Source organism: Erpetoichthys calabaricus, chromosome 8 (genome assembly GCF_900747795.2).
Source record: "Erpetoichthys calabaricus chromosome 8, fErpCal1.3, whole genome shotgun sequence".
Lineage (NCBI taxonomy): Eukaryota > Metazoa > Chordata > Cladistia > Polypteriformes > Polypteridae > Erpetoichthys > Erpetoichthys calabaricus.
The window spans coordinates 196,602,732-196,621,079 of NC_041401.2; the positions used below are offsets into that span (position 1 = coordinate 196,602,732).

The 18,348-nt window shown below is 41.6% G+C and overlaps 1 protein-coding gene across 4 annotated transcripts in view; it reads right to left on the bottom strand.

The window, feature by feature from the left end:
• The window catches only part of hspbap1 (hspb associated protein 1), a 101,925-nt gene that overhangs the window by 11,828 nt on the left and 71,749 nt on the right, over positions 1–18,348 (bottom strand). For 3 of the 4 annotated variants that reach the window (XM_051930319.1, XM_028808073.2, XM_028808072.2), the window contains exon 6: positions 720–803. The exons of the other annotated variant lie outside the window; for it this stretch is intronic. In XM_051930319.1, the coding sequence (XP_051786279.1) occupies positions 720–803 (84 nt within the window). The remainder of the gene's footprint in view (positions 1–719; positions 804–18,348) is intronic. 4 annotated transcript variants of the gene reach the window in all.

Here is an 18,348-nt window from a genome sequence, read left to right on the forward strand (position 1 = left end):
TTTGTGCACAATTTGGTCTCTGTGTTCGTGTGAAAGAATTTACTGTAAATTGCCAGCAGTGATCCACTGGCCTAATTCCCTTCATAATTTTAAACACCTGAGTCAGGTCTCCGCCTCACCTCTGTCTGTGTAAACTGAAAAGGTGCAACTCGTTTAAATTTGTCCTCACAGCTCAGACCTCTCAGAGCTCAATCAGGGATGTCGCTCTTCTCTGGACTTTTTCTAGAGCTGCTTTGTCTATTTTTTTGTAATTTGGAGACCAAATCTGTACATAGTCCTCCAGGTGAGGCCTCACTAGTGTGTTATTACCTTAAGCATCACCACCCTTGACTTGTACTCCACACATTGGAGGTGCTATATACCCTAATATCCTATTAGCCTTCTTGATCGCTTCTATCCACTGCCTGGACGTTAATAATGACGAGTGCACTGCGACTCCCAGGTCCTTCTCATAAGGTGACAATTTTTATGCACATGTCAAAAGACTACCACATGTCCACTTGATGTATTTATTGTACTTAACGCTTGGTATTGTATTGACAGTCTGCTATGGGTACTACACTACTGTAAGAATTTCAACACAGTATGCATGCTCGACCATAAATCTGAATTTGAACCTGCTATCTTGTAACTCACACTCCTAGACAACATGCTGTCCAAATGCATCCCTGAAAACCCGGAACGGCGCACTGCATCTAAAATAAATGGAACCCACTTACCATTTCAATCCAGGAGTTAATGCTGACAGTAAAGGGGTCAATGGATTCCACGTAATGCCACCAATGTCTGGGAATGAAAAGGACCTGATAAAAAAAAACAAAAAAAAAAAAACAAGGGCAAAATGACATTAAGTAGATGTACACTTCCTAGTAACACCTACAGTGGCTCAGTTTACTCTTTGACTTCCAAACACAAACAGGACAGACGCCATCCTTTATGTTTTGTCTACTTAAACATGAATATCCTAACAAAAGCATTCTCCACAGCGGACCTCTTTTATATTCCATTGTACCAGAGAAAGGTTTTAGCCAACAGGACCCCCTGATTGCCATGAGGTATTTTGCACACTGCTTGAAATCCCATAATTGTTTCCATTGAAATTCCAAAATGATTGGCTACTGATATGAGTGACTACACGGCCACACTGTGCGAGAATGTCATGCCATGGTGCTGCACGTCACTGTAAATATGCACTAAAACAGGGAAATCTCGGGAAGACCTCGTCCTAAACACACACTGCAAACTGAGCGCAAGTGACCAGACTAAGGTCCCCCTAAGGAGTAATACACACAGAGGCAGTAGCTGGCCATGTTTAAACACTTTTAAATGCACTTGTGACACAAACAATTGTGTGAATCTCCGAACAATGGCTGAGTCACGGAGTTGAGGCAGGAACTGTGAGACTTCTACCTAGGATGCAGGTGACCCTGGGCAGCTTAGCTTGGTGGTGTCCCACTCAGATCTGGGATGGCTGAAGTGGCCATTTTACAGATTAGTAACCAGTTTACCTTTAATGGATTTGATTTTTTGGACTCGGAATCCTTAATTGTAATTTTTAATAAAAGTGAAGATCTGAGAACTATTGATCTGCTTTGCTCCACAAAGCCTTTTTGATGGAGCACTCAGAAGAAAAAAAAAAAGATCAACCATTTTGGAAAAGTCTGGTGTGGTGCAATGAAAGCAATAAGAAGCCAAAGAATGAAAGAATTATTATTAGCAGCGAGAGACGGCTTCTAATTAAGAGATTGGTTGGAGCAAACATTGTGGCCCTCCATTAGCTGAACTTCAAACCCAAAGTTCATTTTACATCTCATTGTTGTTTGACTTCTGGTTAAGGGAAAAAGAAACAAGAGTTCTGAATTGTAAAAGGCAAGTGAATTTAAAATGATGGCAAGAGAAGTCGGATTCATTAGCAGCAATTATCGAGTACAACAGAAGAAAATGGCTGGAATGAAAGCCTGCGGCCATTGTGGTCCTCCAGGCTCGAGTCTGACACCCCTGACTTAGATCTCAGCTAATCCTACGAGCGACTGGTAGGCTGCACGGTCTCCTCTCCTGTGTCAAACTCACTATGCTCCGCTATGCCACTAGAGGGCAGTACGCCCATTACATTTAGTAGGGGGTCTTGTAAACAGATTGTCAAAGAACAATACGAGAGGTCTGGCAGTTCGAGGTGCTCACTTCTTCTGGACACAGCAGGGCTGAGGGGATGCACGACCTGGCAGGTATTTGTTGGTTTTATGTAGCAATTCTATGATTTTCTTTAATTCACTTTTTGACCTTCCTGAGATACCGGCAGCCTATGCAACTGGTCATTTAATCCCCAAGGGGTGAAAATCAAAGGCTTGATTATGGTGGTTCAAAGAGTTTCATTCTCGGAGGAAGTGAGCAACAACTCGCCAAAATAAGAGACAGTAGAGCTAAACGTGGAGAGGAGAGGTGATGTCACCATCGAGGTGAGTGATGGCATCCGCCCATCTGACCAGTGCTGGCATGGCATGGAGTCCTGGACAGTTTATCTTGGCCGTTGTTCTACGGGGTGCTCACTGCTAACCACTTGTGTGCTGCTGAAATGAAAATCCAGCGTCCACGAGAGGGCGGAAATGTCCAACGAACAATGGGAAGTGGCCGACATAAGATAGTAAACTGTGTGGCATATATCTGGGTGTCACATCGCCTGGTGTCCACAACAGGGCTGGAATGTCTGATGAAGAAAAGTAGCAAGAAGCGTAAAGAAAGAGGGATGCAAGGTGCATCTGCTGTACAGACGCCCGGAAATTTATGAAACGATCGAACTAGACGGACTTACTGCTGTATCGTTAAGTCTGTTTTAATAACTCGGCATTGCTATGCTAGTCCCTTTACAAAACAAGAGAGGCAAGGTGGTGCAGTTGTGAGTGCTGCTGTCACAGATCTGGCTCCACGGGGCTGAACGGTCTGTGCAGAGTCTGCATGTTCTCCATGTCCCGGATGTGTTTTCCTACATTGGGTATTCTGCCCCATCCCAAAAGTCATGCAGGTGAGGCAAACTGGACATTTTAAATTATCCCTATGTGAATGTGGGGGTGTTCATGACGGACTAGTGCCCCCTTCAGGGCTGGTTCATAGGGTAAGCTCTGGCCCTGATCCACCTACCCATTCATTCATTTTCCAAACCTGCTTAATCTCAGCAGGGTCATGGGGATCCTGTAAGCATCGGGCTCAAGGCAGGAACAACACCTGGACAGGATGCCAGCTCATTAAAGGGTGAACTCACAAAAAAATAAACAAAATACACCCCCCCACACATACAAGGGCCAACCGTGCAATGCCAAGTCACCTAACCTACAGATCTTTGGACTGTGGGATGTGACCTTCATGCAGGGAGCACCTGGGATGTGACCCTTGGTCTCCTAACTGTGAGCCAGCAGCGCTACCACTGCGCCACCTAGCCACCATGTTCTAAACAACTTTGAAAATAATACATCTATGAGGGGTCACAGTGGCACCATGAACACACAAAAAATCAAAATAATCCAACTTGTCATCCAGCCATCAGTTTCCTGAACATGATTTTCTAGTTTTAAGATGTAGGCAGCCTTGGGTGCAATGTAGGAACCAATCCTGGAGGGGGCTCCACACTACAGAAGTGTATATAATCAGCTTTATACTCACATTGGGACGATTAGGAGATGCCATCCAAACTCAGACATGGGAATGACAGCTAAACGCTGCACAGAATGTCAGTACTGTGCCATCATGTGGGCTCCACCACTGTACAGGCGTGTCTAAATAATCACAACACAGTCAACTCCCAGAACAAAGGCTGATCAACTATTTTATATTCACATAAAAGCAATAATTACTAGTGAATGTTGATGCTTTCAATTTTTAATCACACAGTTGAAGAGATGAATCAATTAGTCCTTCTTAAACCCAGTTCATCCCGTTCAGGTTTGCCGGGGGCCTGAGCCTAGCCTGATTAAAGGAGAGAAAAAGCCCTGCAGGGGGCGCCAGTTCAACACGAGACCTCTTCACATGCACCTCCACACTCACACCGGGCTAAAGTGGACATCTGGAGGAGGTTGTTGTGTTTCAGCCTGGCTGTTTAATGGTTGTTTTTATGTATTATGACTTATTACTTTTCATATTTGTATATTATTTCTGTTAGATGTGTTCATTTTTTTATTTGTATTCGGTCTTTTGAAATGTGCTGCCATTTTCTGTGTTTTGTGGAAGGAGCCCCCAGGAGGTGTGGCCACCCTGATATCACTGCTGTTGGCTCCTCCTTCTGGTTTTACATCTCTGTCAGAAAGTGAGACCCAGCATTTGAGCACTGAGTTTGTAGTCGAGTGTATAAGTGTTACAGATTTGTGATTGTCATTTGATTGCTTTAGTTTTGGGATTCACTCTGTTATGAACGCTCTGAAGATGAGTCATTCTGAACACTGCTGTCTTTATCCAGGCAGTTTTGGATGGAACACACACACACACTTCTAACGGCTTGTCCTTTTGTCTGCTGGATTCAAATGTCGATGTCTTTAAATGTAAACTTGTGCTACTTCTTGACGGGTCTGACCATCTTAACTGCCACTTGCAAGCCTGGTATCGGCTGCGACAGCTCTCTGTTATCCAATCTAGAAGTTCTTATGTGTGTCTGGGGGGTTAGGGTTTGTTTAATAATAATAATTCATTACATTTATATAGTGCTCTTCTCAGTTTATTAAAAAATGAATTTCTTTTTTTAAGATTATGTAATTTTTAGTTTTCTCTTGTGGAGAAGTATAATTTATCTATCTATCTTATAGTGCCTTTCCTATCTATCTATCTATCTATCTATCTATCTATCTATCTATCTATCTATCTATCTATCTATCTATCTATCTATCTATCTATCTATCTATCTATCTATCTATCTATCTATCTATCACTTATCACTCTGTTTTGATCTTTCTCTCTATTTTTGTTAATAAATTCTGAATTTATAAAGACTGTTTTCCTTTTGCTTAAAAGCCAGAGGTTTTTTTTTCTATATAAATTATTTTATTTTCAAAAAGCAGAAAATTACAACAGCATACTAATCAATCAAACAAATAGCAATAACATAACAGATACTACCATTAACTTCAAAATCAATACAGACAAAACAAAAGAAAAACAGAAATACAAAGAAGATGTTTCTCTCCATTGTGCTACATTTTGAGACATTAGTTGTTTTTTGAACTTCTCTGTTTTTGGGCCTGTGAAAGCTAAAACCTGCTGTTAGCAGTTTGCAAACTGGCTGCCTGGGGTGAGTCTCTTCTGGACAGTCCAGTAAAGGTCTTGGCATGCTTTTGTGACTTATGGTGGAGGCCTTGAACCCTTTCAAAATGTCTGTAAGTCCAGTATATAACAGACGAAAAGTGGTGCAAAAAAGGAGGAATGGGTTTCAAATTAGCCTTTACTTCTATCAGAGCCCACAAAAAAGGGCCTCATCCCCAGCCAGATTAGCCCAAACTTGAAAGGAAGGCCTTCAGGCTTACACAGGCCAAAAATTAGGAAGGAACACAGGCAAGAAGCTGAAAACCTGGCAAAATCATTCATAACACAGGTTTTGAAGGATACATCTGTAGATCAGGTAAAGCTCACTGCAAACACTGACTTGTAGTCCTGTCTGTTGATGAACTTGAGGTCATGACCCCAGAAGACCACGCCCCCAGAAAAACAGGACCTGACCCTATCAATGGCACATAAAATGGCTTCCACTAAAAGAAAAATCTAGAAAACCCTAAAATTCAGCCCCAATCATCACACACAAAACGTTTAATCCTCAAAAATGTCCACCAATATCACAGAGGAGAGAGGAGGAAACCATAAAAGCCTCTGGCTAACAAAACCAACACACTGCCTTGAATATTTTAAAATATTTAGTATAAAGAATTTAAAAAAAGGAACACACAAAGTAAATGCAAGAAAAAAAAAGGATTCGCCATAAAGGCATGAACCTAAAGCCAACAAATCCAACAAACAATAACTCAAATATAAGTACCTTATAATCAACCAGGAGATTCAAACAAGAATCTTAAGTCAAATTCAGAAGTTACAAACTGGCAATGCCAGAGCTTGTTGCGAGACCAGTGTCCTCAGACTAGGAAAACGGTCCAAACTGGCTGAAAAACCTCAAAATGACGCAAACGTCATCCTACTCATGGGAGTCAGAGTAAAAACATTTCATCAATTTTGATAATTTAGGAAACTACTCTTAACATCACCAGGATTTAGGAGAGCTCACGAGATGTCCCGACTTACTAGGAGCTGCTGGAAGATGGCGTTCAATTTAGAAATCTGCACCCACATCCCAATAACAGTGGAATGTTCTGGAAATGCTGGACAATGATAAACTTGTAAAACAATAGAGATCTGTATTCAGTATTTAGTATCAGTATTTGTAGTACATGATCGCTCCATCTATGTGTCAGTATGGAAGGTAAAAAAATGTATACATTAGGCATAAATAGCATATTAGCATAAATAGCCATAAAAGTAATTAATAGCTTCTGAAGCATTAGATTTAACATAAATTAGAATGTCATGCAAATGGTTAACTAAAAAATCAGTCATATTGCATTATTATTTTTTAAGCTTGAAGCAGAATTGCTAGTGTGGGAAAGGAAGAACAGAACAGGACAAGAATGACGTACAGAAACTACCTGCGGATAGGATAAGGAGAAATGAGAACACCTGTTCCTTGAAGGCCAGAAAACAAGGAACGATACCAGTAACAAAATGCAGGAAAAATGGTAAGGGTAGGCACGTGAGAAGCCAGCTGGAATAGTGAGTCGGCAGAAACAGCAAAGGCATTGATACAAGGTCAAGATGATGTCATGTATGAAAACTAAAATGAGTGTATTCATGTACTAACATAAATAAATATAGAAAGATATATAAGCATTAGCCTTAGTGTAGATATTAATGCAGGTCAGGACTGCCAAACAATGGTTAAATAAAAACACATGCCATATTTCTTTTTAATTAAAGCTTAGCTTTAGGATGCCAAGTATAAACTAGCATGCGAGTCAAGGTATGGGAAGTGATAAGAAGAAGCCCATAAAAGGAAGAAAGGCCTTGGCCAGTGAAAGAAATAAGCAAAAACAAGAAACTAAAAATGGACAATAGACAGTAAAATACCAGATGTCCAGCTGCAGGGGGAAGTCAAGAGATACAAAAGTTTTCTCATGAGAACTCAAGGTATCGGCCGGACAGGAGCAGAGGGGAGTCAGAGAAAATGAGCTAATTTGAGCGAGGTCGGAGTGATAAGAAATGACTATATAAGTTTGGAGTCCTGAACTGTTCGGGGTTCAGCTCAATTTGGCCGTATTGGGCTGAGTCCATGTTATCATCATGGTTATGTTATTGCAATAAAACTATAGACTCTGTTTGCCTATCCTGAGTCTCCTAATAGCCTTCATTTAAGGTAAAAAGCCTTCTGGTGACAATTTATCGACACGACATCAGCAGAAATTAAAGTGTTGGTAACGTTATGTTATTTTCACCATGGGGAAACTTCAACTTTGCAGTAGCGATGATCTGGGTACATCACAGCCAACCATTTCTCAAATTTTGCACCAAACTTTGAATGCCCCTACAACGCGTGAGGTAATCGTCAGATTCATACTGTCCATTTTCCTCATATGCTCCATATAAGTTAATAAACCAAGCTGTACTCATGTAAATCGCTGGTTTTCCTGGAGTTGTTGGTGTGATTGATGGAACACAAATAAAGATCAGTGCTCCAAGTGAGGATCAGCAAGTGTATGAAAATCACAAGAGATACCAGAATATCAACACACAGGTGGTCATGGATGTAAACCGCATTGTAGTAGCCAGCGTAATACCCTGATGAAGGGTGAGGCTGAATGGGTGATTGACAGCAAAATGTCACACGGGTACACTGAGCTCTGCATTCCACAAATCTTGGGACCACTCGCTCTTCTGATCCCACTATCACGATGTAACAGATATTCAGGCACCTCCACTATTCAAATTATCAATTTAGCAACCCGCTTGAGATGAGGCGTACAAATCTCCAGTTTCATAACAAAGAGCAAGTGTGAAACTACACAGTAGAGGAACAAATAACATTCAGGACAGAACTCAAAATAACCATCGATGTCGCAAACACACGTAAGTGGCAAGTGAACGGCAGCACACAATTCAGTAACTGGTTTTAAACTCTAAATAGCAATACATAAGAGTAAAGTTTTACAGATAGCTACACTATGAAAAGCTTAAATTGGCAGGATGAAGCTTAAAGATGGCATGCAGTTATAGCAGAAACGCTAACTTATATCGGTCACGCCTGACTGTAAAGTGTCTCAAGAAGGACAAACATCATTACAACAGTATAGGACAATACAAAAATGATTAATGTCTATATATTAAAAAAGCAACATGCCCATCTATGCAAACATGGCAATCCCATTACAGCTCACAAGAATGTTCAAGAGACTGCCAGGGGCATCAGAAGATGGGGGCAGTGGGCACAGTGGAAGACGATCGGGAATATTTTCAACTATTTTCTTCAGAAAGTATGGTTGTGAATCCTTTATTGTTAAATAAACGTGTCCTCTTATTTCATGTGTGTGTGTGTCTCTGTCTTTCCCTCTCTGTACTTATTCTTGATGTTGTTGCAAAGCGTCAACAATTACATGCAGTATAGTGCAATATCCCATCTTATTATGTTGTCCTTTTCCTTTTTTTCTTCTTCTCCTACTACTACTACTTTCAATATTATTATTATTATCATTATGTTTGTGATGAAGCCTCAGTTTTAGAATTAGAAAACTACAAAATATCATCATGGGTGCCATTTTGTGGATGCCATTCATTCTCAAATGTGAACTCTTCATAACTCCTTCTCATGTCCTACTCAGAGTTAGGACACATTCTTATCCTACAGTGCAATTCCTAGAAGTCACAGTGAGGCGCTCGATAAATACGGGTGGGCACTGCAGCCTCTCCATTTGTTCTACTCAGGTGACTCCACCTCTTTGGGCTCTACATGCAGGAGTCAGGGCAGATGACAATGACAGAGCAAATAACACATACAATGTTAACATAACACAGCATTACACAATAGCTAATACACACAACATTGAATAAATAAAACACAGAAATAACAAATGCACAAACAATATGAAAAATTATATTTAAACTGCTGCGGTGGGTTGGCACCCTGCCTGGGATTGGTTCCTGCCTTGTGCCCTGTATTGGCTGGGATTGGCTCCAGCAGACCCCCGTGACCCTGTGTTCGGAATTAGCGGGTTGGAAAATGGATGGATGGCTGGATATGTAAACTGAAATAAAAAGACTAAATAAGCAACAACCCTGGCTGTGCCCTGACACAGACGCTTGGGTAGAACATGCCAGTTCCATGTAGACAGCATCTGGGCACAGAGTTTGGACCCAAGATGCACCAGTACTGAACTCTGCCTGCCGTGCAAAGTTAAATGGAGATTTACTGCACATTAAGGTGAATCCATTTGCTCTTCTTTATTTTTTTCAACTTCACATAAAACTGTTGGCCATTACGTGACAGACATCTTCCATATGTGGATTTGTGAACACTCTGGGACGTGTGCCCTCTGCTAGGATAAACACACCATTTCTTGTTTACAGGCTGCCTACAATATTTACAGTTTATGCTCTTTGGCAGTTTTATTATGTTGAAGTGCAAAATCAAATAACTTCCCTTGCATGTTTAAATATAAAAGACTCCAGTCTCAATCACCGAGGAAATCTGCAATATAAAGAGGTAATTACCGGCTGTGTCGGCGGAAAAGCGTACACACACATTCTTTTAAATAAGATATGGCCAAACAACAAAGCGTTCCGCATAATAGCTTTTCCAGCCCGGAACATTTCCTAAGTTATTGATTTAAATTTGATTTTCAGCCAGGCATGCGCTGATCTTTAGGGAGAAGGAGGCTACTGTGAGGTAAGAAATGAAGGGCTGAACACAAAGCAAGGAGAGAGCCTGAGTGCGAGTGACCGAACTGGAGTAACCAAAGCAGGCGCAACTTAATTACTTCTGAAACCTTAATGCAAACAAATAGAGCTGACACACAATGGTAAGCCTAATTGAATAAAGACACCAAAATAAATTCATGAAACCTGACAAATGTAACATCATTCACAGCACCAACATAACACATTAATAAGTTATCAAGAGTACAAAACACTGCCATGGTACAGCTTGGTGCCACACTGCTGCCCATTTGTTGTGTCGCAGTGACAGGCCGAGAGAAACTGCAGGCTCAGATGTTCGGTGTATGTGGTTGTCTGGGGAGCCGATGGTACAAAGCCACCACCTGTAGGATAAGTCTGTCCCCTGAATGTCACAGTGCCCTAACAATACAGAGCTTTGGTGGGCTGTCCATCCATGAGGGGTCAGTGCAGACCACCACTTGAGACGAGCTCAGGCCCTTCCACATCTTCTGTACAGTATGTCTGTGGATAACCTGCTGCTAAATGATTAAATGTAAAGGCGCTTGATAGAGAAGGTAAATATGCCAACGTCAAGTCAATAAGTACAATGGGCAGAAAGGACTGATACGAGACATTGCTACAGCGGGACACAAACAAGATGAGGTGTGGCGCTTCACTCTGAACATTAAGACAGACATGAGGTGTGCCAGTGCTATTTGGGACATTTGGTGCCAGAAGGTCACAAGTTCCTCTGAGGTGTTCATTTCAATTTACTCACTCAGCAGATCCTCTGAAGTTTAAACGAGTGAACATCAGTTGCTTCCAGTCCAAGTCCTGGGGGACCCCTGTGGCTGCGGGTTTTTGGTCCTACTAGTTTCCCATTTGGGGTGGCATTTTCCATCAAGCTGATGTCTTCATTTCATTAGCCTGCCTTTTTTTTTTTTTTTTGCTCTTTTCTTATTTTTCACTTAGAAATGGAGAGGTGTTCTTCCTTTTGCCACAGTTTTGTGTTGCCAGCTGGTAAAAGATTTTGCCAGCAGACAGACAGATGAACACAGTCAAAGACAGACACAAGTCATAAACCAAATATGTCCCCAATGGCAAGACCCAACAGAAGGATCAAAGTCATGAGGGAATGCTAATAATTTCAAAACCAAGAGAACAAGGAATGGCACGCACTAAAGTTCATAGTTTTATTTCTAAATTCTGGATAACAAGAGATCCGCTGTACGATATTTAAAGTGTCAATGAAGACAAAGGCCACAACCTTCGAAAGTGGACCACCTAGCAAGAGTTGCGTTTTGACAGTGGGAGTCCAAAAGAAAATGTGACTTGGAAGGTGAAATAATAATAATTAAAAAATACTTCATTTCAGAGGTAAGACATGTGTTATGATTGGTATTTTTCATACATTTTTTGTTGCTTTTATCTCAAATCAATTCTGGCTAATTCCATGTTTCTTCTGGGGTTTTGAAACTCGGGGATTCCGATTCAGAGGTCAGATTTCAGATTTAATACATTTTTTTGTGGAACACAAGACTATTTTGTGTTTCCTTGATTGCTGCCATTTTGAAGATTCTGTTGTCATGATGCAAATCCTGGTTGTTAGGGGCGTGTCCTCCAGGGTTACTAGTTCAAGGGGTCGTATTGGTGGCCATTTTGTATGTAGGCTTGACATCTATTGTAACTTTCAAGATCTTTGTTTTGATTTTCTGGTTCTTGAATCTGGTGCTCTTACCACTGGCCTTTGACTGCTGTTCACATTTTGGCTTCATCAACAGATCTGTACTGATCTAGGGGAAAGCAGCAAAGAAATGTCAGCAGCATTGAAGGCACCCAAGAGCACAGTGACCTCTGTAATTCTTAAATGGGAGAACTTTGGAACAATCATATATCTTCCTAGAGGTGGCTGCCAGGCCAAACGTAGAACTGGGTAGAAGTGCGTTGGTAGGAAAAGTGGTCAAGAAATCGATGGTCACTCTGGGTGACCTCCACTGAACCTGAATGGAGACAGAAGAAACTTCCAGAAGAACAAGCATCACTACAACACTCTACCAATGTGGGCTTTATTGCAACTAGGCCAGGTGACAGTTGAAAGTCCACTTAAAGTTTGCAAAAAGGCACCTAAAGGATTCTCAGACAATGGGAAACAAGATTCTTTGGTCTGATGAAACCAAGATTAAAATGTTTGGCCTCAATTCTAAGCACCAAGTCTGGAGGAACCCAGGCACTGCTCATAACCTTCATAATACCACTCCAATGGTGAAGCATGCAGGTGGTGGCAGCATTGGGGCTGGGAGACTAGACAGGGTCACGCGAAAGATGAACAGAGCAGAGTATAGAGATATCCTTAATGAAAACCTGCTGCAGAGCACTCTGGACCTCTGAGTGGGCTGAAGGATCACAAAGCAAAGACAACACATAAGTGGCTTAGTGCCAATTGTGTGAATGTTCTTGAGTGGCCCATCCAGCGCTCAGACTTGAACCCAAGAGAATATCTCCGGAGAGACCTGAAAATAGCCGTCCACCAACGGTCTCCATCTAACCAGACAGAGCCTGAGAGGATCTGACAGAAGAATGTCCAGGTGTGCCAAGCTTGTTGTGTCAAACCCAAGATGACTCCAGAGTGGAATGGCTGACAAAGCGCAGAGTCAGAATCGTGTCAATGTGATACTTCAGGGTGTTTTATTTATTTATTTATTTTTTATTTTTGACAAATGTGGAAAAATGTCCACCTGTTTTCACTTTGTCATTCTGGGGTGTTGAAGGTTGCTTGATGAAGAAGAAAATGAATTTAAACGATTTACTGCAACAAAAGAAAATATGTAAAAAGTGAAGGGGCCTGAATAGTCTCTGAAGGCGCAGTGCGTACTGTCAATGAATATTAGTATGGAGACTGCAGAGATATTTGAAAGCCATTTGCACAATTAAAAAAAGATTTAAGTGGGATGAACAGAGTCAAGGGCATTTCTGATTAGGTGTGATAGACGCACACATTTTGGCCCATGGAGATACGATGTCAACTTTAAATCCAGTTAAGTGAAAAGAGAAAAATAAATGATAACGGCAGAAATGAGCTGCACTATTTAATATCTGAAAACATATTAAAAAACTACAGTATTATTGCATTATGATGCAAGTACCGAGGTAATATTGTATCTCGAGGTCCCCGGCAATTCCCAGCTCCAGATACTATACGGTAAAAGAGCCGAGCACAGCTCATCTTAAAGGCTGAGGTCTAGAAGGAGTAATGGCAGACATTAGAGATAAAGATCTGAAGTGTCAGACACCGAACATCAAACCAGAAATGTGAGGTGAACTGAGGCGACCTCCATTTATTTATTCACACACGGGCCTGACTTTCCTTTGTGGTGCTGGAGGGCGAGGTTTTATACAGAATGACACGATCATCACCGACCACCCAATTTATCTTGCTATGTGCATATACTGAATGTATTCACCTCTCTGACGTTTTCTGTTCAGTAACCAAAAATAACAAATCCTGCTTAAAAACAGTAATTTATTTTACAAATTCAAAATGTATCATATTAGCGCCACATGAGCTAGTGAGAACCCAGATTATTCAGGATATTATTTTCATTTCCGCGCACTCCGATGTAACAACACATTTTTCATATCAGTTTTGCCAGAAAATCCCTTTGTCAGCTCCGTGACATCTGCTGTTGTGAGATTTCTCTTTGCAGCAGCAGGGAGGAGACATCAGCTGGTTAGAAATGCTTACTGCAGAGTAAGACTTAACACGGAAGTCAAATTCAAACTCCTCAGGCTTTCGTTGTGTAAATCTCAACTACTGGACTGCAACTCCTAGTGTGCTCCTTGACCATATAAATGGGCACACCGGCACAAGAATGCTTGGGGGAGCACACACTCTTGAGGGACTGTCTCTCTCTGTCCATCATGTGTCACGGCCTCCTTGCTAGGTAAGGGGTCAATAACTCCTCACGCTGTCCATCAAGGTTTTTGTACCAGCATGACTGTGCCCCTGCTCAATAAAGACAAGGTGGATCAAGTGTCCTGCACAGAACCCTGACCTCAACCCTACTGAACGCCTTTGGGATAAATCAGAAGGCCGACTATGAGCCAGGTCTTGGTGTCTATCATCAGTAGCTGACCTCACAAATCCTCTTTTGGCCGAATGGGGATTTCAACTCCATATTAATGCCCATGGTTTTCGAATGGGAAGTCCAACAAGCTCGAATTCAGTAGATGGGACAGCCAGGACTTCACAAACATTTGGCCATATGGTGTATTAAAAATGTATTTTTGGATGGAGTATTCCCTTCAACTGGGGAGAAAGGTGGTCTGTAAACAAGACAAGGAGACAAAGGACAGTGCCATGGAAAAATGGCATGGCTTTAACTAAAGAAAATGGATGTTCTTGAGTGGCAGAATCAGAGGATGGACTTTAACCTCACTGAACCTTTGTGGTGACATCCTAAAATTGATGTCCACCGCCATTCCTCATGCTTGTAAAATGAACAGGGGCTTATCAAAAAGACGACATGCTGCAATTACTGAAAGAGGTAGGTCAGCCGTGGACTGAACGGGTGGATGAACACTTACAAACTGTTGGCATTTCAGCATTTGGAATTTCATATTTCAACAGTTTATAATTTTCTTTCTTTGTTTGAGCAGCACTATGAAAAAGAATGATTTACAAATAAATATTCCTAGTCATGTTGGTTGCCAGGTTGTGACAATTATTTACGTGGAAAAAAAAAAAAAAAACGTAATCTACAACAAAATTCATACAACCGAGAAATCAAATCCCATTGCAAGGAAGTGAGCTCGGCTCTGAACACCTAAAGTAGAAAAACACACTTCAGAATAAAGAAACCTACCATAATATGCTAAATATCTTTTAATGTGAGCAGTGCATGCTTTAAAGAAGAAAATGCAGACGCAAGCTAATCAAAGACAGCATTTTACAAATTAACACTAATTTTCTTATGCATGCATTGGAACAATAAAAGTTGCTGAGCAAACAGCCATCCCGCTGGGCTGTTCGAGAGCGAGAGTCACTGACGTGATTTATTTTGGTAATTAAAAAGTCTACAACAGGTCCTCGGTTTACCTCTTGGCCAAGCTTTTCCAGATTGTCTCTGCTAGCATAAAGGCCAATGATGGCAAGTCGATCCAAGCTGCGGTATTCAGAACGTGATTTTGTGCTCCTCTCCACGTGTATGTGCTTGCCGGCTCAGGCTCTGTGAATTAATAGCACACAATTACGTAAAGACGTAAAAATATGAGCCTACCAGCTTGACGGTAACACACGTGGTTAAAAGAGAGCACCGAATCTGAAGAAGGTCCACCTTCATGTTCCTCAGCTGTTGTTGACCACTTTTAAACTGTTGGATGATTTAATGTTTTAGTCACTGCAGCAGATTTGCTTACCAATGATAACACAGACTGGCATCCAAAATGCAGCTCTGCAGTATGTGAATCTATTAAGCAGAAAACAGGCTTTTCAACATCACCGTATATCCCGTTACATTCCCCTCGATGAGCTCTGCACCCAACAGTCTGCTAGATATTTTAGGCAGGGACAGAGGGTACACTTTATAAAAAAAAACCCACGTTTACCTTAGAGAGATAAAGGGAGCCTTTGCATGGCGCACTCGTAGGCACAAAAGTCACTGATTTCATATTTTTCAGGGTCAATGTAGAGTGCAGTGGAGGGCAAAAGCAACTATTCAGCTCTCTTGACGCATAACAAATTGGAAATGAGATGAGTTCACATCATTTCTTGGCACAGCACCGACTTTGCCTGCACAGATGCCCTGCAGCGGCCAGCTGGAGATTGCGAGGTGGCATCATTGCCCTTGGTGCACCAGCGTGCATTACAATTCACTTATTTATTTTTCCAATTACATAAACCGAGGTTATTGTGGACACAAGTTTTCGCTCTTCACTGACCCTGGTAGTAGGTGGAAATAATGATTTAAAAAGCTGTAAGAGTCTGAAAGCTTTGCCAAATAAAAAAAAAAACACACACACACAACTAAAAGATGGCAATGACACGCAAAATAATAAGAAATTACATAACACGTGCCTTTGTTTAAAGAGGAGAAACCACACCCATTCAATTTAACGTGCTGACCTTGAATGGCACTTCATAAAGACAACAGCTGATTGGTGCCACTGAAACATGGCAAAGTAAGCTTGAGGAGGCAACCTGCATGCCTTATTGATTTGACCAGGACGAGGCAGCCCACCTCCATCTGCATTCCCACCGCTCCTCCGCTGCTTTCAAAGCCTGTGCTTTTGTCTACTGCTGCCAACGATGACATTCAGGACTTCCTGCCCTGCTCTTGATAAGCAGGTTTAGGTACTGGATGGACAGACATACTGTGTGTATATGTATATATATATATATATATATATATATATATATATATATATATATATATATATATATATATATATATATATATATATATATATATATATATATATATATAAAGGTCAGGTCGGGGAGCAAGCACTGGTACAGCATGCTGCCGCACCCAGCACATGACGAATAGCTTGTGATCCTGGTTGGCAGCCATCCAGGCAGACACGTGGGTCCAGTTGCACCTTCCCGAAATGACCCTCTATCAGTTGCAGCCAGGTGTTAGTGGGCGTCCCCTTGGCCTGGTCCAGCCACTTGATTCATCAACAATGAGGAACCTGTGAGGCGGATCACCCTCAGGTAATCACGACACATGGCCGTAGTGCCGTAACTGATGCTCCCTCACCATGCAGGTCATGTGCCTCATTTGGGACTCCATGAGCAACACAAAGTCAAACCAGTGGGACCCAAGGATTCTCTGAAGAGACACAGTACTGAAGGAGTCCAGTCTTCGTCTCAGGTCACTGGATAGCATCCATGTCTCACAACCATATAGGGAGTACCAGGACTCTAAAGACTTGGACCTTCGTCATTTTGCAGAGATATCGGGAGCGCCACACACCCCTTTCCATGACCCCCCCCCCCCATGCTCTCTCAATCCATCTACTGACTTCATAGAAAGAGTCACCACAGACATGAATGTCACAGCCGAGGTAAGTAAACCTCACAAACGAGGTCGACACTCTCTCCGCAGATAGACACACTGCTGACATCTGTGCCCAAGAGGTCATTAAAGGTCTGACTCTTGGTTTTTATCCAGGACATATATATATTTATATATACATTCATTCATAGATGCATTCTAGTAGTACTAGTGCTGCCCTTAAACCAAAATTTCGGTGAAACAATTCTGCATATCTACGGCAAGTTTACATTTTCAAATGAAACGTAGCCTCTGGTCTTCTCCTGTACAAAATTTGGCAGAGCTAAGCTCAACAGTGTGGATTTGCATACCAGACAAACAATTGCTCAAACTTGCATCTATCTATCTATCTATCTATCTATCTATCTATCTATCTATCTATCTATCTATCTATCTATCTATCTATCTATCTATCTATCTATCTATCTATCTATCTATCTATCTATCTATCTATCTATCTATCTAAATACTAAGGTCTGTGTGTCCAGTCCCCCCAGAATGATCTGATTTGTCAGTTTGGCTTTGAAGACATGATGAAAGAGGAAGGTGCATGAGGAGGAGTAAAGATGCACACTGAGAGAGTTGCCTTCAAAGATGGAAAGTATAACTCGTGGCAGGAAAGGCACCTCAAAATAATGACAGTCTGAGAAGAAGGCTTTTCAGGAATGTGCTTGATAAAGAGAGCACCAAGGAAGAGAAGTTAAGAGACATGCGAATACCAAGGCGTTGAAGGTACACGTAGGACAAGAGATAGCAATTTTCTTTTTTAATTATACTATTGCTGGACCGGTACCGTCACTGGTATATACTGTATATAAAATCATCTCATCTGGAGTACTGTGTACAGTTTTGGTCTCCAGGTTACAAAAAGGACATAGCAGCACAAGACAAAGTCCAGAGGAGAGAGTGACTAGGCTGATTGAGGGCTACAGGGGATGAGTTATGAGGAAAGATTAAAAGAGCTGAGCCTTCACAATGATGAAGAGGAGACACGACTGACTGAAGTGTTTAAAATGATGAAGAGAATTAGCCCAGTGGATCGAGACTGTTATTTTAAAATGAGCTCATCAAGAACACGGGGACACAGTTGGAAACTTGTGAAGGGGAAATTTCGCACAAACATTAGGAAGTTTTTCTTTACACAGAGAGCCGCAGACACTTGGACTAAGTGACCAAGTAGTGTGGTAGACAGTAAGACTTTAGGGACTTTCAAAGCTCAACTTGACGTTTTTTAGAGGAATTAAGTAGACAGGACTGGTGGGCGTTGTTGGGCAGAGTGGCCTATTCTCGTCTAGATTGCTCTGATGTTCTAATAAAATGCTAAGTGCTGTGTCTGTCTGTCTTGTGC